This window comes from Myzus persicae, unplaced genomic scaffold, assembly GCF_001856785.1.
Source record: "Myzus persicae strain clone G006 unplaced genomic scaffold, MPER_G0061.0, whole genome shotgun sequence".
Taxonomy (NCBI): Eukaryota; Metazoa; Arthropoda; class Insecta; order Hemiptera; family Aphididae; genus Myzus; species Myzus persicae.
This window is the reverse complement of record NW_019104100.1, coordinates 807,348-832,857: the sequence shown is the minus strand read 5'-3', so window position 1 is coordinate 832,857 and position 25,510 is coordinate 807,348. Positions and strand designations below refer to the sequence as shown.

At 29.2% G+C, this 25,510-nt stretch overlaps 1 protein-coding gene and 1 long non-coding RNA gene across 3 annotated transcripts; one reads left to right on the top strand and one right to left on the bottom strand.

Annotated features, from left to right (window-relative positions):
• Nucleotides 1-542: 542 nt before the first annotated feature.
• LOC111038736 lies at nucleotides 543-2,168 on the bottom strand. Its single transcript, XR_002605004.1, has 2 exons — nucleotides 1,014-2,168; nucleotides 543-594 (listed from the first exon to the last, which is right to left on the bottom strand). It is a non-coding gene; the product is annotated as an uncharacterized LOC111038736 (long non-coding RNA).
• An 85-nt stretch (nucleotides 2,169-2,253) lies between these two features.
• On the top strand, nucleotides 2,254-13,154 carry LOC111038735 (transcription initiation factor TFIID subunit 4). 2 transcript variants are annotated; one of them, XM_022321962.1, is made up of 15 exons: nucleotides 2,254-2,622; nucleotides 3,582-3,880; nucleotides 4,734-5,047; nucleotides 5,457-5,621; nucleotides 6,784-6,849; nucleotides 6,918-7,139; nucleotides 7,877-7,996; nucleotides 9,449-9,580; nucleotides 9,925-10,346; nucleotides 10,433-10,599; nucleotides 11,400-11,530; nucleotides 11,592-11,774; nucleotides 11,846-11,962; nucleotides 12,356-12,400; nucleotides 12,468-13,154. In XM_022321962.1, the coding sequence occupies exons 1-15, from the start codon at nucleotides 2,291-2,293 to the stop codon at nucleotides 12,579-12,581; spliced, it is 2,829 nt and encodes a 942-aa protein (XP_022177654.1). In that variant the 5' UTR covers nucleotides 2,254-2,290; the 3' UTR covers nucleotides 12,582-13,154. The 2 variants fall into 2 exon arrangements, with proteins under 2 accessions (XP_022177654.1, XP_022177655.1); XM_022321963.1 differs by lacking the exon at nucleotides 2,254-2,622 and adding an exon at nucleotides 3,134-3,385.
• The last annotated feature ends 12,356 nt before the right edge of the window (nucleotides 13,155-25,510 follow it).

The window sequence follows — 25,510 nt, the reverse complement described above, 5'->3', positions numbered from 1 at the left end:
TTCGGAAGGCATGAGAGCTGTTCCCGTGAAGTAATTTTTGTTAACATAATACGCCTATCGAATCAACCCTCCCCCTAAATAGGTATCGGATAATAGATTGATGGAAAAGTATTATAATTAAAGTAGCAAACTACGAACTAAAATATTAAATATAATTTTCAAATTTTATGAAATTGCGGAAAATTTTAAATATCTTATCATTTTACTACATCCTAACAAGAAAAAATGTAATCGCTGATTTTTGTATACTTTTGATTAGATATCGGCATGTTTTCAAAAATTCAATTAAATTATAGAAATCATGAATATCTAAATCAACGCCACCATATTGGCAGTAAGAGATATTGATGGCGATGCATTGAATTTTATCATATACAACAAAACATGTTATCCGGAGTACTTATTTCATTCAAGTCAATTGAACGACTGTGGTCGAAGAAAATGAAGCTGTACATTTTCCTAGAAAATTTTCGAATTCTTTCGATTTGCCATGTCCACCACTGCACAATTTATAATTAAAAATTGGCTTTTCAATAATGTTATTGAGAAACATATAAATCCATCACGACTTTGAAATAGAACACGGTTAGTTGTCTGCAAAAAAATCAAGTGAAATTCCATTAAATCAACAATCTTAAATGGTAAATTTAAAGGGAAATGTGTTTAATTTTAATTTTAAATAAACCAAATCAATATTTCACGCAACAAATATAATTTAAACGCATGCATACAAATTCTTTAAGTGTCTGATATCAAGTAATTGTACCTATGTTTATTGAAAGTTTTTTTTGTAATTTTCAACATCTAATTTTTGAAAGTAAAAAACACTCCCACAGCTTTTTTTCTGCGTGCAACGGTTTTTGGGCATATTTATTATTTTATCATTGTATATTTCACAGAATTTGCTGCCCCCGGGTGCACATCTATATCTCGGATGTACCTGTCCGATGGTTTGCATATTGTTTGTCAAGTTATAAATTTAAAATTTCGTAGACACGAACTTAGTAACTTACTAATTATTATGTGCAAGCTTCGCCCACCGCCTGTTGCAATATCGATTGTTGTTAATATGCTAGCGATACCGAGACTAAATAACCCAGACATGATCGCCAGTCTAGATCATTTTACGCAGGTATTCTTCTCTAGACGTAGAAAAATTATTGCAGTTTGTAACGGTTTGAAAAACAATATTTAGAAACTGTAGAAAATACATTTACATTTCCCTAACAAATTGGTGGAAAACTTTTTTTTATAGAATATACCTATGAGTTTTTCAATAAAACTCATTAAAATAAAAGTAGTGCCTAGGCCCTATGGGCTATCGATAGAACATGCCTATATGCCGCTGGTAACGTCTTCAACTCACAACGCGTTTCGTGAGCGCACAAACGACAGTAATTACTGATGACACGTTTTGGTCGTCGGAATACCGTTACCTTGTAACACATAACGTTGAACATAATCGGAGATAGTACTACTCACTACTGGTTACTACAAAATACTATTACTACAGAACGGTCTGAACGTACAGGTTACTACAAGATACTACTACTATAATTACTACCACTACAACTCTATTTACTATAATATTATTACTACTAAATATATAGTACACCCACACCCCGCGACGCGACGACTGCAGCGGTTTATTGTACGTTTTGTCGTCACGTCGGCTTGGCAACACTGCGCGCGGCATGCCGAATAAAATAATATTATGAATAAATCGGATTGTTCGTTACGAGTACACATACGCACACGGACGGTGTGGAATAATAAAATAATAATAATAATAATAATACGGTCGCGCGTATTCCCCCTTCCCCGCACGGCGTTTGTACGTTGATGAATTACGGGAGCGGCGGACCGTCGACGTCACCCACGGCGCGCGGCCGCAGGAGGTATCGCGGACAGCTGGCCCGCGGCGGCGTAAAAGCCAAGTTTGTAATACCACGGAGATAACGACGTGCAGTGGGAAATTATTTTTCCGAAAACAAACAATAACAACAACGAACGGGCTAACCGTATACGCGGATACGTTACACTACGCGGGCGGCGTGGAAAAAAATTGTAGAAAACGCGCCTTTTTTTTCTATGCCACCGTCGGGTTTAGGAAGGGGGGTACTCGGTTTTTGGAAGAGTGTGCGAGCAAGCGCGACGTGGAGGGGAACGAGCGCGACCGACGATGTCCGGTGTAGTGCGCGCGCGTCGCGGTAACGGGCTGAGCGCGGTGGGGCGGGGGTACGTCGCGTACGCATGCGCACATCAGTCTGCGATCCGAGTCGGTCAGAAAATGGCGTCAGTCAAGTTTCTGGAGGAAGTACTCAGTAAGGACGTGGACGAAAACGCGTTCAGTGCAATCGTGGTGTCGCTGGAAAGCGAGCTGGTCACCAACACGTCTGTCGTGTCCACCGGTAACAGGAGTCACCACCACAACAACACCAACACTAACAATAGCACCAGCAGCAGCAGCAGCAATAATGCTGTCGCAGCTACAGCGGCCGCGCCGCAAAAACAACAGCAGCAGCACGTCTTGGTCAACGGTGCCCGGGCCGCCGCCTCCTCGATGAACAAATGCATAGCCGCCGTCTCCGCCAACAACAACAACAACAATAGTCTTATAAGGTTCGTTAGTTTCGGGGGGGTGCCACGGCCGTTTTCGCGCACTCGGCGGGTACGACGACGACGACGTTTTTTGGCGCGCGCCCTCCGGACAGGGATCTTCTACCTCCGCCGTCCCGTTGGCCTGACGACGGCCGTATGCGGCCGGGGGGGACCGTCGTGAGCGAGAGTGGTACGGTGCAAGGTTTCGCGACATAACTTCAGCTCGGCGTGCCGTGTGCGGCCAACAGCGAGAGAGCGCGAGCTATTTGACCGATACGGATCGACGACACGCACTCTGGCCGTCGAGATCACAACTACGGCTGCGGCACGGATTGAGGACGACGGAAATATTAATAATATCAATGATATTAATATTAAATAATATTTAATAGTACATATTATAGTGTAAAACGGTAGGTGGCCGCCGCGGGGACGTACACCACCGTGACGACTGACGACTGAGGACGCCTCTCCGTCGTAAGTCGTCTACGACCCTGCCGGCTAACGGTAATAGTGGGTGGTCACTTCACGCGACGTGGGTATTCGAAAATCGAGATAACCCGTAAACAGCTCTCAGCAGCGACGACCGAGTTAGGTTTTTTTTCCTGATAACAAAACAATAATATTTACCTTTCACTTGTTCGCGTACGAATAAAACGGTCGCGGTTCCGCGCACTATAAAACATTGGTGTACTTACGAGTCTGATCGTTCCGCGCTCGTACCGCAATGCCCACTGAATGATAGCGTTTCGTAACCCTGTCTCCCGCGATATGACGTTTTGAGGTTAGACCACTACCGAGGTGCTCCGCCGAGTGGGCACGTCGTTACGAAATGATTGTGGATAATAATAATTTGGCGTATGCCACGGACTTGGATACGTCTTGTTAGTGTTTATCTCAGTCCGTGGTGAACGCGCTCCAGTGTTTAACCTGTGCTGATCGATTTGTTATTTTTGTTTTTGCTTTCGACGTGTATACAGCCACTGCGATAGTTTAATGCCGGGCATCAGTCAGGCGGATTTTGTTGGCCAACAACAACAACAGCAGCAGCAGCAGCAGCAACAACAACAACAACAACAGCAGCAGCAACAACAGCAGCAGCAGCAACAACAACACCATCACCATGTCGTCAATCCAACGCTGGCGCACAACTACGCGGCACCGCAACCCATGAAATCGCTAGACCAGGTCAAAGTAGTCTACTCGAATTCGGCCAACAGCCGAAATTACGTGCCGGTCAACTCGTTGCCCAACGGCACGATTAATTCTACCAGTACAGGTTAGAGTTTGTCCAGTTACGTGTCGTTGCCCTACGCGTTGCACTGCTTTACGTCGTTACCAAACTCATCCTAAACCACCAATTGTCCGGATGCCGCACACGTTACACCGACACTATGTTATATATCCGGATAATACTTATTACATGTCTTACATGACTTATCTCCAGACCTCCAATGTTTTGTACAAGTAGTCTGCGATCGCTCTACTAGGGCACCACCATAAACAGTTCCCGGCTTGTTCGCCGACCTGACTTCATTCTTTGCACACTTGTCGCACTGTGGAACTGTGTTAAATAACATGATTCGTAACTATCCGATGTCTTGCATTGCCATTGTTACGTTATTCCGTATTGTCAATAAGCTGTCGGTTAGCAATGGTAGCTTATATTAAGACCTAATTTACAAAAAGCCCACACATGAAATGTTCAAATTTCATGAAAACATAATCATCATTACATAGGTAGGTGGTTATCTATTATTTCATAGTTATTTTCACATTTTAAAATGATATATTATAAAATCTTCATCAAGGCTAATATCTAGAATTCTGATTCAAATGCTGATGATTCATTAACTGAATTGGATTTAAATATGTTGATGTTTCTAATTATGTTCCCCCTCAGATTAACTCTCTCATAGTGTTTTCTATTAAGTCAGGTGATATGTTTAAAGCTTCTAGTTAGTTTTTATTCCAACTTTTGTAACGTAAAATAATTTTTGAAATTTTTTTGTAGGTTTTTTTACCTAGTACAATTTCAAATGATTCATATAGAAATCTCCCAGACAATTTCTATATCTCTCATCACTAATAAGTTATTGATAGTTTATGTTGCTAACCTAATTTTCTTACAGGTACTGGAACCGCTGTTGTAATTAAGTCTACATCTCAACAGCATCATCATAATTCACCTCCAGTTTCCACAATGACTTTACCTGGACAAGTTTCGTCCAACCAATCTTCTGTCTCATCAAATGTTATTACTGTTTCCAAACAAATGGCACAAGGCGTAGTTACTGGTAACTCTCCTCAAACAATTTTGCCAGCAAATGTACAAATACTGAATGTCAATGCACTGCGGCCGCAAAATTCTCAAGGTGGAGTCAATAAAAATATGTCAAGAGTAATGATACCTCAAGTAGTTGGATCCCGTCCTGGTGCACCCGGGGTAAGTTAAACAATTTTAAACATTGTACACTAATTTTTGCTTGTATTAAATATAATTTCTGTTTTATAACTAATAGGTAAGCAATAGCAAATAGTCTCTTATTTAAGTTATTATTTAAAATACTAAGTTAACTGTAATTGTCTGGATAAATTCATATGAAGTGTTGTCCAGATAACTAGAGAAGTAGTTCAAGAATCAAGAGTACTCGAAAATTCAAGACATTTTGTTTCATCTGCTTTATTTATCTGTTCAAATACCAAATTAAAAAAAAATATATGTTCACTGGACTTTTATTGGTCTGAAGCTAAACTATTGAAGTTTTACTAAATTTATACTTTAAATACTTTATTATAGTTCACTGTTTCAAATATTAAATATTGCTGATATTTTTCATTTCTGTTTTTTGTAGCTTACTCTACAAACACTCCAACAAGCACAAGGTGGACATATATTATTAAAGACTGAAAATGGCCAGTATCAGTTATTACGAGTTGGCCCAGCACCTAGTCAAGGGAATGCTATTACTCAGAATAATGCAAATTTTAGAGTACAATCTGTTCCTTCGGTTGCAACTGTAAGTTTTAGTTGAAATGATAATGTAATTTGTTTTTTATGTAGTATTTAAAACCGTGGTTAAGAATTTGAAACCCCTTCCAGATCAATGAAAAATTTATTGACAACAATGTTTCCGATTTCCCATCATAAATGGTAACATAAATATTTGATGACTACAATGTCAGAAACAAATGTTTCATGGTCTGGATTGGGTTTACGATAACATTTGTTGTCAACATAACATATGTGTTACAATATATTATTAGGCTATAGTAAAATAATATAGGAATGTTAATAATTTAAAAAATAAATGTATTGCAACCAATGTATTTTTTTTATTATGATTGGAAAGGCGGTAATCATTAATAAGCCACAGCATGATAAATATGTAAAATTAGGGTTTTGTGATGCCAATAAGTTGAAAATTATCATATTACAACAAATTAAGTTATAATAATTATTATTGGATATAGGTCATTGACCTTAATTACTTGTTAACCATGCAATTTTGGACTAGGTTGGTACATGTGGTAAATTACCTAGTTTTATTTAGTATTTATTAGTTTTTTATTTTTTTAAATTTTAATGCTCTAAAAAATGTTTATTGTATGAACTTAAAGTTCTATGTAAAAAAATGGAATTACTATATAATGAATATTTTATAAATAATAAAATGGGTGAACTCATATTGAAGTGATTAAATTGGCATTCGTATGTAATAGCCCAGTGGTCCTGTGACAATTTGACCACTAAGAAAAATCTGTTTCAGGTAATTTTAAATTCAAATTATGACATGTTATGGTTGAAAAATGAAATAAATACTTTAATTTTAAAGCTATTTTTTTAAATTTTGTTGTATTTCTGGATATTTTAATTTTTAGATAAACTCTAAATGCTTTTAAATAATTCATGTAGCTTGAAAAATATCTTGCCGGGCAATCCAACCCTTAATCTTTTTTCTAGTAATTTTAGTTAGTCAAAAATAATTTATATTATTCACAGTTTATAACTTATTATTCTGTTAATTTATTTAAATATTAGTAATAGTTGTCTGATAAAATATTAAACTTCCCTTCCTATCATAATTTAAATAAAAAGCTATAAATACCTAAAAACAAATCTTAAATAAACTGTGTAAATCTGTGTGTATGTTTAAATTGATTAAAGGAATACTATTTCAGAACAATGTTTCCATTGCTGGTACACCAACTACAACACCAACTCAAACGATAGCTCAACCTCAACAGGTATTGTTAAACAATTTATCCAATTTCATTTGAGTTAATAGAGATGTTATAGTTTATTTATTTTTAAGGCGCATCAAAAAATTCAACAAGACAATACTAAAGAAAAATGCCGCAAATTTTTAGCCAATTTGCTTGAATTATCAAGTAAAGAACCCAAACCTGTAGAAAGAAGTGTGCGAACCCTAATACAAGAACTGGTTGATGCCAAGGTGGAGCCAGAGCAGTTTTGTGATCGGCTAGAGAAACTTCTGAATGCTTCACCACAACCGTGCCTTATTGGTTTCCTCAAGGTATCATTTATTTTATATAATTAACTTTTAAGGATCTCAATACACAAAACAAGTTTTTTTTAATTTGAAATAATGTTTAATTTTTATTAAAAAAAATGGTATAGGTTTTACATTTCTACTCAAGTTATTCAATGAGTTATGAGAAATTGAATAAAGACATATAATGTCATCAGGCCGTAATTTCCATTATAAATACATTCTTATACGTGTAAAAGTTGTTCGCTTTACACAAACAGTTATTTACCTAGAAGATTTTTTATTTTTTTTTGTACCCTTATGATTTATATTTATGGGCCAAAGATGTTAGTGGTACCAGAATTTTTCTACAGTGTTTATTTCTTTAAATATTTCATAAAGCCTAAAAGTGTTATTGGTATTCTGGTACTTTGATCATCTTTTGCACCAAAATGTATACATTAATCTAACAACAAATTAACATTTTTAGATTGATAAATCATTGTGTAAACTGAGCAACTTTTAAACATAGGCAGTTATATAAAGCCTGGCCCAATGACATCATATGACCATTCTTAATACCATAATAACTCTAAATTATATATATTTTTTTTTATATTGAATTTTGATCAAATCGTTTTTAATGGTTTTAAATACTATAATATTATATTAAATTAAATTAAATTAAAAGAAAATATTTTTTTGTGTTGTGTACTTCTTTAATTATTTTGCCTGGCATATTTAACATTAATAAACCTAATGTTTTTAATATTTGCTTACAGAAAAGCCTACCACTCTTGAGGCAATCACTTATGTTAAAAGAAATGGTGATTGATGGAATTCGACCACCACAACTTAGTGCTCAACCTACTGTTGTTTTAGCTAATCAGCAGCAAGCAACGGTAAAGATTATTTTATTTCTTTTACGTCAAAATTTAAAAATTTGGTTTTTGTTAATTGTTATAAACTATTTTGGTATGATAAAATTAATGTTTCGTCCAAACTATTTTATATTTGATTACATTTATAATAGTATTATGTTAAAAATTGATTAAATAGTTTACATTTTTAAATTGTAGATATAAAAAGTTAAAATTATAATCGTTGAAAATAAATACTTAAAATTCTTATTTTTTTAAATGTATTCTACTCGTATATTCATTACGTGAGATGTATAAACCAATGCTCAGTTTTATCTACACATTTGTTTTGGTGAAATCAATTTCATGTTCTTTATTTTATTTATTTGATGTTTGAAAAATTCATATAAAATAAAATTCATTTAGAGAGATTATTATAAATAGTAATAATTTCTATGCAATATATTATCCTTTATCCCGCTACTTTTCACAGCATTTTGGCAGCAAATTTATAAACAAATATTAATTTATATTTATTTTTCAGTGTGTCATATAAGATACACTAAATATTTTTGTGGAATGACCTTATATTTAAATCTGGCACTTTCCACGAGGTACTTTGTTGTATACAGTGTGGGAAAAAAGGTATTCAATTAATATCGAAAAACCATTATTTTTTTTTTCACAATACCGTTTTTGCTGAAAAATTTCATTTAGGTATCAGATTTGTATCCCAAAAAATTCTATTAAATATTTTCGAAATCGTATTGAAAAATATTCTTTTCTTCAAATTGTTAAAAAGTTTTTATTAATCCAATTAGTTTATCAAAATATTGTTTAAAAGTTGTGTGATTATAATGTTTTGCAATCTTAAATTTGTGTTAAGGATCAACATTATGTCATGTATTAGACATTGTTGTGTTATAATTTTTTTTGAACAATGTTTTTTTATAATTGATCCAAAGATTATATTTATTTTTTTAAGTGACACCTATACTTTTAAAAAACCACCCAAATTACATTTTTTTTTTTTCTGAAGCATAATATTTTTACTGAAACCTGGGGTATGTAAACATTAGAAAATATTTGATCGATATTTAAATAATTTATTTTCAGAAAAATGTAAAATTAAAATTTGGTTGGTTTTTTGATAATTTAGAATCTATTTTGGATTATTTATGAAAATTAGTAAAATGTTAAGTTATAACACTGGCAAAGATTGCATCAGAGTTGTATTTGATTAATACATAATAAGTATATCAGTGTCCAATGAGAGATCTAGTTAATCCATACAACAGATCTTAAAAGCTGTAGATTGTTAAGAAATTTCCTATACTTTTTGTAAACTGTTGAGTTATGTTATATTTTGATTTTTCTTCACAAGATATATAGTTGAAATCAAAATAATACATGTGTGTTAGTGTTTTTATAACCCACTGTTTTTGGTCACATTTAAATTATTTATTTAATACAATATTATTATACTTTTAATAGAATACACAAGTAATGGGAAATATCTTAAGTAATGCAGCATCTAACCAACAAACGGTTAGAATAATGACTTCCCAACCAGCCTTAACACCAGCAAGGACAATTAATTCTCAACAACAACATAGAATTGTTTCTGTAAGTTAATGTTTTTTTTTACCATCAAAAGTTCTTATAGTGCCCATCAATCTAAAGTGACAAGGCAACAATACATTTGCACCTACTCTACTCCAGTTGCTTGAAAAAAAAATGTATTCTGTTCATTTGTTAAAAAAATCAAATTTAAGATTTTATGCATTATTTGGAAAAATATATTTTTATTTTTACATCTTCTGAAGGAAAATATTTAGAAATATTAAATAGTGAAGAAATAATTAACTTTCCCTTCAAAACTAAATTTTTAAAAACAGATAAAATCATCATTAATGCCATTTATACAAATTGGTGTTAATTTCTCAACTTGTTGTAATTTTAAATTACAGCAACAAGTCAGGGTACAAACCCCACAAGGTCTCACAGCTGTTAATAAAATGGGTTCAATTCGCATTCAACCTCCAGTAGCAACTTCTCAAACTGCTACACTTCCTCCACCACTTACATCAACATCGTCCCCGAGACCACCAGCGGGTGGTGGTCGGCAGATGCTTGTTAAAGCAGTACCTCTTAAGACACCAGCTGGATCACATATTAAGATTAGTACTCCTTTAGTACCGACACCTGTACAAACTAATAGTATAACAATGCCTCAACCTCGGATACCACCTTCACCAAATATAATAGCACAGCCAACAATGATCAACAAAGTTCCAACACCAATTACTGTTGCTCCGCCAATAGTTGCATTGTCTAAACCTCCATCCAAGGAAAAAGAAAAGAAATCTTTTTCGTCATCAGCAGCATATGTGTAAATAAAATTTATTTTATTTTGACCTTACATTTTAAATGATTGCCAAGTGGAATTTGAACATAATACATTCGTTTTTTAATTAGTGGTGATGATGATATTAATGATGTCGCTGCGATGGGTGGTGTCAACTTAGCAGAAGAAACCCAAAGAATTTTAGGTTCCACCGAATTTGTTGGAACACAAATTAGATCATGTAAAGACGAAATACTTTTACCGCAAAATCCATTAGTAGCAAAAATTAAACAAATTGGTAATTATAAAATTCATATTTGTTTTATTTACATTGATTTAATGGTATACTCAATTGTCCAATGCTTTTTATTAAAGTATAAACATACTCTAATTTAAATCTTATCAAAACCATCTAAGTTATTTATGGTAATTTTTTTTAGAATTTGAACATTTAGTTTTAGTAAAAACATAATATGTTTTAATTCTGTAAGAAAATGTCTAAATAACAAAGATAATATCAATAAGATTTAAACTAATGTAACAGAAATATATACAGAACACATTTTAAATTGAACCGTACATAATCTTGTACTATCTTTACTGTGAAAAAAATCTTTGTATTTGTTATGAGAAGAAAAGTAATTAACACAAAGAATTTGTGCTAGGGTAATATGTTATTGAATTTAAAATTAATAATTTATATTACCCATTACCACAGTTTATTAAATTTGAACTTATTTTTAATATAGTGGTCAAACATTTTCCATTTCAATTATTAATTTTCCTATCATACAATTTTTGTTTATTAGTTTACATCAAAAGTAATACATTACAACTATTTATGTAATATAACTTTACTTTCAAATACTTTAAAATTAGACATTTGTATAATGTGTATTTGATGACCTATTTTTCATTTCGATTTAAAATTATTTGTCTCAATGATATTGGTTTTCTTTCTTATCTCAATATGCTTAATATGGTTTTATGAAATTTAAAGTTAGCTGTATCGTTTTTAAATGTATGTATTTTTAGTTTCAATCTATTGTGATCAATATTTTATATTTATATAGATCTATTTTAAAATTTTGTCCTCAGTAAATAGAGAAGGTTTAGAAGATGCTGCAGCTGATGTACCAGCTTTAGTATCTCATGCAGTTGCTGAACGCTTAAAAGATCTTTTAGAAAAATTTGCTGTTGTAGCAGAGCATCGTTTAGATTTCAATAAGGTAGGATTTAAATAATAATGAGGTTATAAGATTTTTTGACATAATATATTTCAATGTCCAGGCGGATAAACGCTATGAAGTTACTAGAAATATTAGAGGTCAAATCAAATGTCTTGAAGAAATTGACAAGGTTGAACGTAAGAAGCAAGATGAAATGGAGCGAGAACTTTTGTTACGGGCAGCTAAAAGTCGGTCGAAAAATGAAGATCCAGAACAAGCAAAATTAAAAGCTAAAGCCAAAGAGGTAATATTGATAATTTTGTTGGTATAGAAATTAGTTTTAATTAACAATTAAATTTTTTCTTCAATTTTAAGATGCAAAGGGTAGAGATGGAAGAACTACGACAACGAGAAGCTAATTTAACTGCCTTAAATGCAATTGGACCTAGGAAAAAACCGAAATTAGAACCGGGAATAAGTCCTAGTTTACAGGTAAAGTTAGTTTTTTACTTAAATTTTTTATTGAGTTCTATATATTTTATATTTATTTAATTTAATGTATATTTTACAATTTTTATTATTTCATTATTGACATGTAAATTATCTTTCAACCTTGATAAAACTATTCAAATGATTTTTAATGACCAGAAAGTAAGCTACTAAAAAAATGTATTCTTTTGCAAGGTTTGGTGAATGCGATATCTGTATTTATGGTCTACATTAACATGTATAATGTATATATATAACAATAAACAATTTACATTTTATACAATTCTAATTAATATAGTTTTATTATTTTTACTATTAGAGTAAATTTCTATAATTTTTTTTTTGTACTATAAACCTTATCAATTCTTGGTGTTCAATTATTCTTTTTGTTTCCAGAACCAAAATTCTAGTATTAGTACCAGCTTAACAAATAGACAAACAGTAAGTAAAACCATCGTTATGAAATAGTTTCATGAAATAATAAATAAACTTGTATTTATATGAACAGATACCTAGACAAAGGATAAAACGTGTTACCATGCGAGATACACTATTCGTACTTGAACAAGAAAAAGATATTCGTAGGAAGGCAAATTTCATGTTCAAACCATTCTTGAAGTGATATTTACCATCAGATTGTCATTGTAGCCGTTCCTTATTGTGGCTGCTGGCTAGTTGATTATGTTGACTATGTTTTCTGCCGCATTGTCGAACTAATTCAAATTGTTGTTAAAAACCATTTCATGCATATTCTAGATTAATTTTATCTACAAAATTGTTAATTTTTGTTATATTGTTTTTTTTTTCAATCACTGTTAATTTTTCTCTTTCTTTGTTAATCGCAACATAAAACAAGAAAAGAGGTTTAGACCATGTCCATGTTAGTTATAAATTGAATGCAGTGAAAAAAAAACTTATGCGATGTATCAAATATGGATATAAATATATATATAAGTATATACATATATATATTTATATGATATCACTCATTAAGCCTATGTTAAAAATAATGTATTTTTTTATTGTAAATAACACTAATGTATTGTATGTATGTTAAAAAAAGATTATTTTGTTAATGTAAAAAAAAGGGAGTTACTCAATTCTTATTCTGTAAGTTATGATCCGATATAAGTGAGCACTCATTATATTATTTTGTATAATGTATATATTTTTTTATTATAATTAATAAAATGAATAGGGTTCAGTGATTTTCACACACACAAAAAAACTGTTACCTCACTTTTCAATAATATCTATTTTTCAATGTTTGATAGCATAGTGTAAAAGTATATTTTTAAAGGGTATATTTACTTTTTTATTGACAGCTGACAGCATGCATTTTACTTATAAGTGCTGGAGAGAGAATGCTATTTGTCCTAGTTACAAAAGGTTAAAATGTATATTCTGCATACCATATTTTTCTATATTTCTAGATAGAAAGTTTGAAACGATACATGCGTCCACACACGTAAATACAAAGGTAATTTCAAGGCTGCAATGTAACCAATAATAGTATAATTTTTATATTATTTCAATAATTACATTACAAAGATCTTTTTAACCATTGGATCAATTTTTTAAAACTTTATTCTTAATGATTCTCCATTTACCTATACCCACCAATCACCATCAACCTAATATACTGGTGTAAGGTGCACCATCAAAGTTAAGTATTTGGGCAACACTAGGTAATAGGTTTGAGGAGATAATATTATTTTATAATTATTACCTACCATACCTTATTGGGTGTATTAATGTTAAATTTATTTTTTCAAAATTATTTTTATTTCCATGCAGTGGTATGGATTTACATTTTTTCAACTGATTTTGTGTAATACCCATAGATAATCAATAATAGTTAAGTGTACCACATATAACTAATTGTGTGAATTATATTTCTATTCAACTATTAAGATAATTATCAAGACGGAAATAACATTACCTGGAAAAATAGACTAGTATTTGATGTCGTATTTGATCAAAGTTTGATGAATAATCATGTATCGAAGATGGTCATAGAAATTAAATCACTAAGTTTGATCAACCATCCTGAGTGGTCCTGGAGGATAGTGGCCTGGACTCAAAAGTAGTTGGCCCGACTGACCTTGTAATGTTTATTGGGAGGTAGAAATATATATTGTACAATGTAGGTACCTACCTATTTATGTGCGACGCACGTTTGGAGATTTAAATGTGGTATGATGTATAGTATTATAATATTGAATTGCTAATTTTCAATATTTTTCTCGTTGTTGGGGGAGGGGATCTTAATTGTAGTATGAAGAATATAACAATATATCATTTTTTCGTTGTACCGTGTCCTAACTCCTAATAGTCCAACATATTATTATAAAATATGTCATAACATAATAAACAATTATAGTGTGGCATGAATTCGACTTTTACACATTACACAGCATGTACCTACGTAATGTATAATGATAATATATTATAAATATAATCAACAGTATCGTACAAAAAAAAAAAAAAAAATACCGCATAGGTAGTTATTACTGTACCAGTGTACCTACTTATTGCCTATTAATTTATAAAAATACTAAAAATTATTGTTTAACTTAATATTGACGTGAATGCGTACTTACTGAGTACTGAGTACTAATTATTATTAATTTTATTTGTTGTATGAAGTATTTGTTTTACAACGAGCCACCATAATAATTAATAACATTATATTGTATGACCTATTTGGTTGAAACGTCCTTTAGATGCTGTAGATCTTATTGTAAAAGTCTCTTCTTGTGTTTTTTTCAGAACTAATATAACCAAATGAATAGAAAGGAGTGGACTATGAAAGTTTGCATTATATGTTTTATGGAAATTCTCCAATGTACTAACGCCTATCTACATGCTTCATGAGCACTCTCATCTCTAAGTCTAAATGTAACTTGTGAATAGCAAGTCTTTTGAAAACTAGTTTTTCATTTAACTCCTGAATAAAATAAATATCCACATGTCAATGTAAGTTTGTTTGGATTTCTCAGACAAGAAAAAAAAGGCCACAGGTGTATAAAAGCCATTAATTGTGTAGAGCTGAATATGTTACTTCTGCGCATAATTAAGAGTACCTTCAGCAAAAAAATCTAATGAATCGTCCACACATCTTAGACTTTGATCTGTAATTATAAAAACGAATATTTGTTATCTGGTACAAAAACAAATTGTTCACCTTTAAATTTAAGTAGGTTGGTGCCTACATCATCTTTAAAATTAATTCTATTGTAGATTTTGGAAAAGCCGGATACATTTTTCGTCGTTTGCATGGGCGACCATAGGTAACATTTTAGGGGGGTCAAAATAAAAAATTTCGGTAATAAGGTAATATTGTGGTAATATTTATTGAGCAACAAGTTCATAATATTTTTTTCCAGGGGGGGGGGGGCAAGTGCCCAATTGCCTTTTTTTTACTAAGTACCTATGCTTATTTCATTGATTTGTGATGTAAATGGGCATATAATCGTATTTGTACACAAGAAACACACTGATTAAATGTTTTAAAACACATATTACATAGACATATAGTCAATGGTGGGCATTAACTTGTTAAAAAGTTAAAGTTAAGTTAAAAAGTTAATTTTTTTAAACTTTTTAACTCAACTAGTAAGTTATATTTGTTTTTAACTTATTAACTTATTCAGTTAAATGTTGTATTATTTTAACTTAACTTTTTATAGTTAATTATCATTATTGTATAGTTAAGTTAATTTTAATTTTTTTTTATCACGTGGAACCAACAGACAAAACTCATTCTTCCGATTTTGGTAATTTATTTTTCTAATAATATAATATATTCAAATCATCAATTCATAATAATCAAATTATGTTTTATTATAAAGTACATACCGACCTAACCTACTTATAAGTTATAACTTAGAAGTAGGGGCCGGAATTATATTCCTTAAAAATAGCGAGAATAAGAAGCTAATATTCTTTTATAAAGTTGAAAATATTCTTCCAAAAAAACTGATATAAATAGGTACATAATAAAAAAATAATGCATGTTAAAATTTTTTTATTAAATTATATTTATGAGGTATTCTTAATTAAGAAAATTTTTGAAAACAGTTGACAACTATATTTTAAGCAACTAATGAAATAAAACTATTCTCTGTACCTATGCCAACAGTTGTACACGAGTACACGACACGCGACACTGCAGTGTTGTACCTGTAGTAATTAAGTGTAGTAATTCCCATGGTGTCGAGCATCGTTATCTTATAGATAAGTCACTTATCTACTACAGAGTACAGACTATTACATTACACTACCATTTAGGATATAATATTGTCGTATATACGATGCCACGATGGTATATTATAATGTATCAGTATCATATCAGTGTATCACTATTATCGGGCATGTTATATTATTATACTAATTACGCAATTGCAACAAAAAATTACGAACATCTATAAAAATTAATCGATATATCCCCTAATATTTTTTATCATACAGAATATTCTTTTATTTTAAAAAATGTCTCAAATATTCGAAAAAAAATTTGCCATTAATTTACCTGTTTCATGATTTGTGAAAATGTCGAACCCCCGTCTGACTTCATAGGCTAAAAAAACATGCAAAAGAATATAATTCCGCTCCATACTTATAAGTATATACATGTTACTAAACATAAGACCGCGTTACACCGTCTGGGTTTTTTTTAAAATATAATTTAGAGTTAGATTGTTTTAAACTGACAGCGCTGTTTTTTGCAAGAATCGGTCAGTTTACTCAGTACTGCGCTCGGGGGAAGAAGGAACACGACGACCAGTCGGTAAATACAATCTTTCCCTCTCGGATCCTCACTAATAGTTACATATACACAAAACGCCAAAACGTACTTAAAACGTTATAACTAAGTCAAATACCTACTTGACAAGGACCTTACGGAATTGTGTTCTTCCCTTGAAAATGTCAAGTATCTGTGGTAATTTTTATCTAATCTAAAAATTAACATAACCCTAAAGTTACACTAAAAATACATTTTTCGAAAACTGGTGTTGTGTAGAAATTCCCCTTTTTTCCTTAATTTATTGTTTATTTTTCTTCTCGCTTTTGAAAACTATTCTAAATTTAAAATTTTTCTAAAATAAAAAATATTACAATGATTTATTAATTATTTAATAATTAATAATATTTTTTTTATTTATTTTGCCGAATTATTTTGTCTTGAAAATGCTACCACGGTGGCCGACTGTTGTTTCCAGACTTTGTTTACCACCACCGCTTCAGTGTGCAAGAGCACTTTAAAGGTATATCCAAAATAAAATAAAAAAAACCAAGGTTTTTTTCACAGTAAGAGTATTGTATAAAATGTTCAAACACTTCAAACGCAGTGTTCAAATTAAATGAAAAGATGAATTTCTAATAATTGACTAAATTCTAATTAACAAATTTTGTAATAACATTGACTATAAACGTTTCTAATAATAGGTTAAGATTATGTCGGTATTTTCTATATTTTTTTAATTGAGTTTAAACAACTCACTAGCACCATATAATACATTTATATCGTTGAAAGTTAATAACATTCGTAGTCGATGCTTAAACATAAATATATAAAAAAAAAACAATACATTAAAATAGCTATATTGTAGTGTATAAAATACATTATCCATAGTTTTCAAACAGAAATATAAAATATTGTAACCTCTTTTAGAAAAAAAAATGTCGTTGACTTATTATCGAATTATTTTTTATTTAAAACTATATAAAATGTTGACATTTTAAACACGCAATAATATTTTAAAATGCAATAATTTCAAAAAAACAACTATAGTTTTCTACTGTAAAAATCCGATCACCTGATTTGGCCAGTCGAACAAACCACTCCCGTAACGCTTTTTGTTCTCAATGGCTGAGCCGTTTAGAATTAAGTATATTTAGTACATTAATTACGAATTTTGTACAAACAATTTCTTGTATATAATAAAATAATCTTGTATTTATTTTTTATATTTTGAAATATGATATCTGCCTAATAACAACAAAATATAAACTAAAATTTAGATTTATTTTCTAGTCAATCTTCCCGAGGGATGGTCTGGTAAATATTTAATGTTATAATTCCAACATAATATTATCAGCATTGTTTATCCTTTCCAAAAAATAATCTTAAATATCAATACATTTTAATATTTTACAATACCCGAAACGAGAATGATTTTTTAATATTTTTGATTGCTCTTCTCTCAGAAGCATTTTAAATAAACAATTTTAAAATGTTTAGTTGTTTGGTTTTAACAGTACATTAATTGTTTATTTATTTATATGTACTGAAATTTTTTATTTTGAAATCTTTAAAAATTAATTCAAGGACTTTCATACGTAGTTGATTGGCGCTACAACTGAAAACTCTAAAAAATATGTAATGTAACAGGAACAAAAAAAAATTCCGTTTAAATAAATATTTTCAATCATTTTTTTACATATAATTTGTTTATTGGCACTATAACGTTACATTTTAAATATAATATTTTTTAACTTATTGTTTAAAAGTTAAAAAATTTAAACCTGTTATCCATTTTTATTAATTTCAAAATAACCAATATTCAAATCTGGTTTTATGAACAATATGTTCATTGTAAAAACATTTATTTAGGTCATGTAGTCAACAAGTAGCAAATGTCTATACATTATATATAAAAAAAAGATTATATCAATTAAAACTAATTAAAAACAATTTACAAATTTTCATTATTTTAACTAATTGTGTCAAATTTCTAATTTGAAACGGACCGTTAATTCAAACGGTTATAAAAACAATATTATGGATTTACGCTTAAAATTTTTATTCATTTCCATTAACAATATCTTACTAGGAATATAAATAATTTTTTTTTAAACAATAAAATAATCTAGTACTTTTTTAAATATTTTGATAAAAATAATTTTACTCGATTCAAAAAATTAAAAAAATTATTACTAGATGTTGAAAAGTAGTTGTTTTAGCAATTTAAAAAATAAAAATATTGAAGATATTCATATGTACTTACTCATAATTTGAATGTGTTCAATTGTTAATTTGTGTTAACTGTGGTCAGTTAAAAATTTAAATGTAAACTAAAATTAAGATTTATTTTCTAGTCTCACTTCCTAAAGGATTCAAAAGTAAATAGTTCATGTTATAATTTCTACATATTTTTTGTCGTTTATCTCATAAAAAAAATCATCTTGAATATCAATACATTTAATTATTTCACTATATCAGGGATCGAAACGAGAACTATGATCATTCAACATTTTGAATTGATTTTTAATTTCATTATATGCTTTACATTTTAAATAATTATTTTAATACGTTAAGTTGTTGTATCAATCGTTGAATGTAAATCATGCGCTACAGTGCTACACGAACAATGATGCGTGAAACTATGGAAGTACGTTTAGTGTGGTTAGATGAACAGAGAACTTCGTAGTTATACGGACATTTTGCAGACTTACTGGTGTTTCAGGACTTGTCGTTTGGCAACGCTGCACAGCAGTGTACGGAGGTGATTGGTCAATTTTTTTTGGTCGCAACCGCTGAGCCCATGAATCCGAATAACTCTACCCTGCCTAAAAAAGTTTCACTTAAAAAAATAATACATTTTAATGTCATCTAAATTTGAACCGAAAAAAAATTATTTAAAAAAAAACGTTGTTTATGTATTTTTGGTTACTGAGTTAACTACTTATGTTAAACATAAGCGTTCAGTCCTTAACTAAAAAAGTTTAACATTTTATAAAATGTCTACAAAACTATTTGATCAAAATCTGAATTTTAAACGTTTATAAAAAAAAAAATATCGTGAGAAAAGTAAAATTTTTATTAATTCTTCACTCGTAATTTGCACATTTTTTTTTTACGAAGTTTGTCAAAATTCGAATTCAAACACTCATAAAATATTACTGTGGATTTACACACAATCTTTTTTTTACATTCTCAGTAACAGCAACTTACAAAGAATAATACATTTTCAAGAATTTTGAACGAGCAAAAATTTAATAGTTTACATTAATTTAAAAAACAATAGGTATGCAAAACTGCATTAGACCTCAGAGAGTATGTGACAGCACATCGGGTACGCAAATGGTACAAATGGTTTTCAAACGGAATTCATCGGTATTAAATCTGAAAATTCTTTAAAATATTTATAGGAATGTATCAGGAACACCTGACAAATTAAATAATAATCTGTCTTAATCAATATTACAATTTTTTTAAATATTATATTGACACTCGCGTTACCTGAAAAATGTACAATTATTTATTTTTATTATTTAATACCTACTGAAATTGCCAATTTTTTTTTGAGAGTTTTTTTTAAATATCATTTATTATGGTTAAATATAATTGATTTACTTCTTATCAAAATAATAAATTAATGGTACTACTTCAAGAATCTTCAAAATTTTGACGAATCATAAAATATAAACCACTTGACTTCGATAAATATTTGTGCAATTAAATATAAGCTAAAATTCAGATGTACTTCCTATAGGTATAATGTGTTCAAGTGTAAATGTGTGATAAGTTATCACTGATAACTGTCCAAAAAAATTATACACAACTAAGCTAAAATTTAGATTTATTTTTTAGTTTCACCTAAAAAAGGATGGATAGGTAAATATTTCATGTTATAACTTCAAGTGCAAATAAAGACTTCTAGTGTTTAAGTGGAAACATATGATATTTGTCAAAAAAAAAAAAAAATATACACTAAAATTAAGATTTATTTTTTAGGAGTACCTCGCAAGGGATGGTTTGGTAAATATTTTATATTGTTATAACGTCAGGTGTAAACAAAGACTTGTTAGTTTTCAAGTGTAAATTTGTGACAATTGTCCAAAAAAAGTAAAATACATACTAAAATTTAGTTTATATTTCTAGAAAACACTCCCGAAGGATCAATTGGTAAATATGTCATGTTACATTTTCTACATATTATTATGCGTGTTGTTTATCCTGTCGAAAAATTAATCTTAAATGTTAATTTAATTTAATATCTTATCATATCAGTGATCTGGACGAGCTGGAAGATTATTTAATATTTTTAATTGCTATTTTCTCTTACGCAGTCACAGCTTTTTTTTCTAAATATAAGAGAATGTTTAATTGTTTGGTTTCAATTTTAAATCAATTGTTTATTTATTTATTGATATTTTCAATTTTTATATCTACGACTTCAAAAATTGATAAAAGGGATGTAAACGTATGAAACGTATTGATCACTATTTGTAAATCTGGTTTTATGAATAGAGTTGATTATAAAAATATTTATTTAAGTTATGGAGCACATTTTTTAAATTTTTTTTAAATATCATTAATTTTGTTAAATATAGTTGATTCACTAGTTTTAAAATTAACGAGTTCACGAGTCGACTTATAAAAATTTAGAAATGTTTTTTTTATGTATAATACATCGCAATAAATCTCTTGAACTCGATAAAAAAAAAACATAAAATATTATTACAAGGTTGATAAAAGTAGCTATTTTATCAATTCAAAAATATAAAAGATACCTAATTGTACTTCCGGTAGGCATAATGTGTTCAAGTATACATTTTTGATAGTTGTCTAATTATAACAAATATAAATTAAAATTTCGATTTATTTTCTAGTTTATCTTCCAGAAGGATGGATTGGTAAATATTTCATTTTATGTTTATTTCTACATAATATTATATGTGTTGTTTAGCCTGTTAAAAAAAATAATTCTGAGTTTCTTCGCGTCTTAATATATTTGACCATATCAGGGATGGAACCGAGAAGAAAGATTATTCAATTTTTTTATTTGATCTTTTATCTCAGACAAATTAAAGCATTTTGAATAATGATGGGAAAATGTTTTATTGTTTAGTTTTAATAGTATATTTTAATTGTTTACTTATTTACTACCTAGCTCTCCGAGAATCGCTCTAGGAGATCCCTAGACCAACACCCCGTTTGCTCAAAGTGGGTTCTGATTTTGAAGACAGAGTCGTTAAAATTATATAAGTTGCACCCGTATAGGTGACCTCGAATGAAAATCGATGAACTTTCAACTTAGTCACCTATGTATGCAAATCTGACTGCGTTGGACCACAGAGAATATGCGACAACACATCGGGTAGGCACTTCACCAGCGAAGAACCGTGGACACGGCGGTGTCGCGGTAAACGTCTATAAGTGCAACTTGGTAGTTAATATTTCCTATTCTAACGAATAACTTTAAACGTCCTTAAAAACATATCTCTCCACGAATTTCTGACATCACGGCCGTTTGCTTAACATCCAAAATGTATAAGTTAATACGATATATTATAACCTCAGCCGGTATAGTATAGGTATACCATCAGACATAGTATAAACCTGCATGACGTGCTTTATTATGCGCCGAGTAACATAAAGCTGAATGAGGCGTGACGAGCATATTTAAATGTATACGTATATAAACATATGAATATTAATTGTTTGCTGTTAAACAATAATTTTAATAATAATAGACAAAGCAAAGTCAAAAATTGAAAGATTATAATCTATACCTACGTAAAAAAATCGTAATATTTCTTTACGAAAAATACAAACTATATTCATATAAGCATACAGATATACCTATTTATTGAATGATGTATTATGATAATTCCAGTATAAGAAAACAAAATCTTTAGAAGTTTGAAAAATTACTTTAAAAATATTGAACAAAAAAATGTAAAATGTAAAATATTCGGATAATATATGAATTAATTATTAAAATTATAAAATAGGTAATATAATGTGTTCAAGCTTAAATTTGTAATAACTATAAGAAATTAAACTTAAATTAAATATGAACTGAAATTTATACTTATTTTCTAGTCGTACCTACCGAAGATTTTAAAAGTAAATATTTAATGTCATAACTTTTACATATTATTACCTGCGTAGTATATTCTGTCCAAAAATCTTATTGTCATAAATTTTAATAAATTTTAATATTTTACCATATCAGGGAATAGGGATTGACTTATTTAGTTATGTTTTTTACAGTTAAATGTTTTCTAAAAATAAATTTAAATCAGATTTTAAATTTTGTTATTTTCAGTATTAAAAAATTGTATAATTTACAATATGTAGCTCAAACGTCTATACATTTTAAATACAAAAACACGATTAAAAGGGTAATGATCTGCTGTACAGTAGGTCACATAATTTTGAATGAAAAAAATAAAATAATTTCGTCCAAATTTGAATTATAATTTTGTTTTAAATTATCAAGCTTTAGTTACAAAAGTTAAGCATTTCATACATTTTTACTACTGTATTAGATTGTTATAATCTGAAAACCAGACCCTAATAAAAAAAAATAATGTGGATTTACGTTCAACTTTGTTTTGAATTTTCACTAACAAAAACATACGTAAGAACATACAACATGACATTTTTAAAATATTTTACCAAAATGAAAATCGACATTTTAAATAGTATATAGTAATATAGTAAAAAAATATAATATATAGTAATATAGTAATAATAATATAACAGCAGCTTACAAGGAGCATAATATTTTCAAAACTTTTGACCTAGAGAAAATGTAATAATTTACCTTAATTTAAAAAAAATTAATTAAAACTGAAAATTTAATACACCCTTGCATATAGTTCAACATGCATTTTAAGACATTTCTGTATGAAAATCTTAAAGAAAACGTTAACATAAACATTCAGAGAACATTTTAAAGAACTGTAATTTTGCTTAGTGTTACAATTATTTCTACCTCTACACACATACTTAAATTTGTGTGTTACTGTAATTATTTTAGTCGTAATCATTTGTTCTAAATTCCATTTTTTTGTAAACTTAGATTTATATATTTCTTGATGCTATAATTTAGAAATTAATTTACATCGTTTACAAAAATATGTAATTAATAATTATGAAATGTGTACAAAGGATTCCTTTTATCCAACATAATAATCTACTATGGCTTTTATACATTTCGATAAAAATAAAAACTCAATAATTAAACTAAAAACTTAGTATAAACCTAGTATAAAATTTATACTAAATTAAGATTTATTTTCTAGAAAAGAACGAAGGAGGTTCAATGGGTAAATATTTCATGTTATAATTTCTACATATAATCTGTGTTGTTTATTCTGCAGGGATCCTTGATCTTTTAATTAGTGTTAGATATTGTTGACAATGCAATCGAACACCGTCTATTTCATTCTGTTAAAAACAAAAATAATTTGGTTCGTCACAAAAAAAAAATGTATACTATTAATACAATATGGTTCTCCATATGTATTTATATTTACAATTTAAAGAAATTAAAGATACTTAGTATGCAGCACCTACTTACTATAGGTATAATGTGTTGAAGTGTAAATTTGTAATAACTGTTCAACAAATTAAAAATATAAACTAAAATTTAGATTTATTTTCTAGAAATATTTGCCAAATAATCCAAAAGTAAATATGTCATGTTTAAATTAATACATTTTATCTGTGTTGTTCATCCAGTCCGAAAAATCATCTGAAATGTGAACCCGAGTTATAAGTATTTTAAAATTGCAAATTGTCTGTACGTTTTAAAATACTCAAAATTCATAGTTACTTTATTGTATTTCAAAATATTAAAATAATAATTAAAAAAATAAAATAATAATAATTATTAAATTTATTAACATAGAATCGTTTTTTGTATGCATTGATTTATCATTAAATTCGAATGTGACAAGGCCTACGGGCTACAGTACTCATATAATGAAGTAAATCGACTCCTACTGAATAGTTGAGTGTTATAATCTTATTTTCTCTCCTTTTTTATTACTTTCTAGTTTATTCTACTAATATATATAAATATATTTTTTCCAAAATGTCAACCTATAGTTTTTTTTTTAATTTTCAGATGCCAGAAGGAGAGAAGGAGGATATAATTGAGATTGGATATAGACGAACCATATAGTTGGTCTTATGCATTAATGAAATCTTTTATTTATTTTATATAATAATCTAGCCTTATAATTAAATTATGCAGAAAAAAAAATATTATGTAATGTATGTTTTTAAGTTTTTATTTAGTATCTATTAAATGAACATTGAACATTATTATATTATTAATTCTTAAACGTACCAGAACCAAACGGCTATAGTTGGGTATTTTTAAAAATGGATTTTCCAGCAAGAAACAAATTGATACTGACAGTTGTATTACTGTTTGAATACTTCATGACATTACAATAATAAGCTTATTTGCCAAAAAGACATTATAAATAATTGATACAATAATACATTTTAATATTAAGACGCATTTGTTCTTTTATTTATTTTTCTTTGTTTTTTTCCGTTTCAAATTTGTATGAAAAATATGCTAATTATGTGACCAATTCCAATTTTCGATAAAAATATAAATTGATATTATAAAAACCTACGATTATCGATGCTGGAATTAAGTCAGTATTACAGTAATGCTGTCCTGTGTAGACAAATACATGACTGAGGGCAGGACTATGCTTTCGAAATGTAAGAAATTTGAGTGTTTTTCACTGGGTCTTACTTAATAATAAATTAACACAAATACGAGTAGT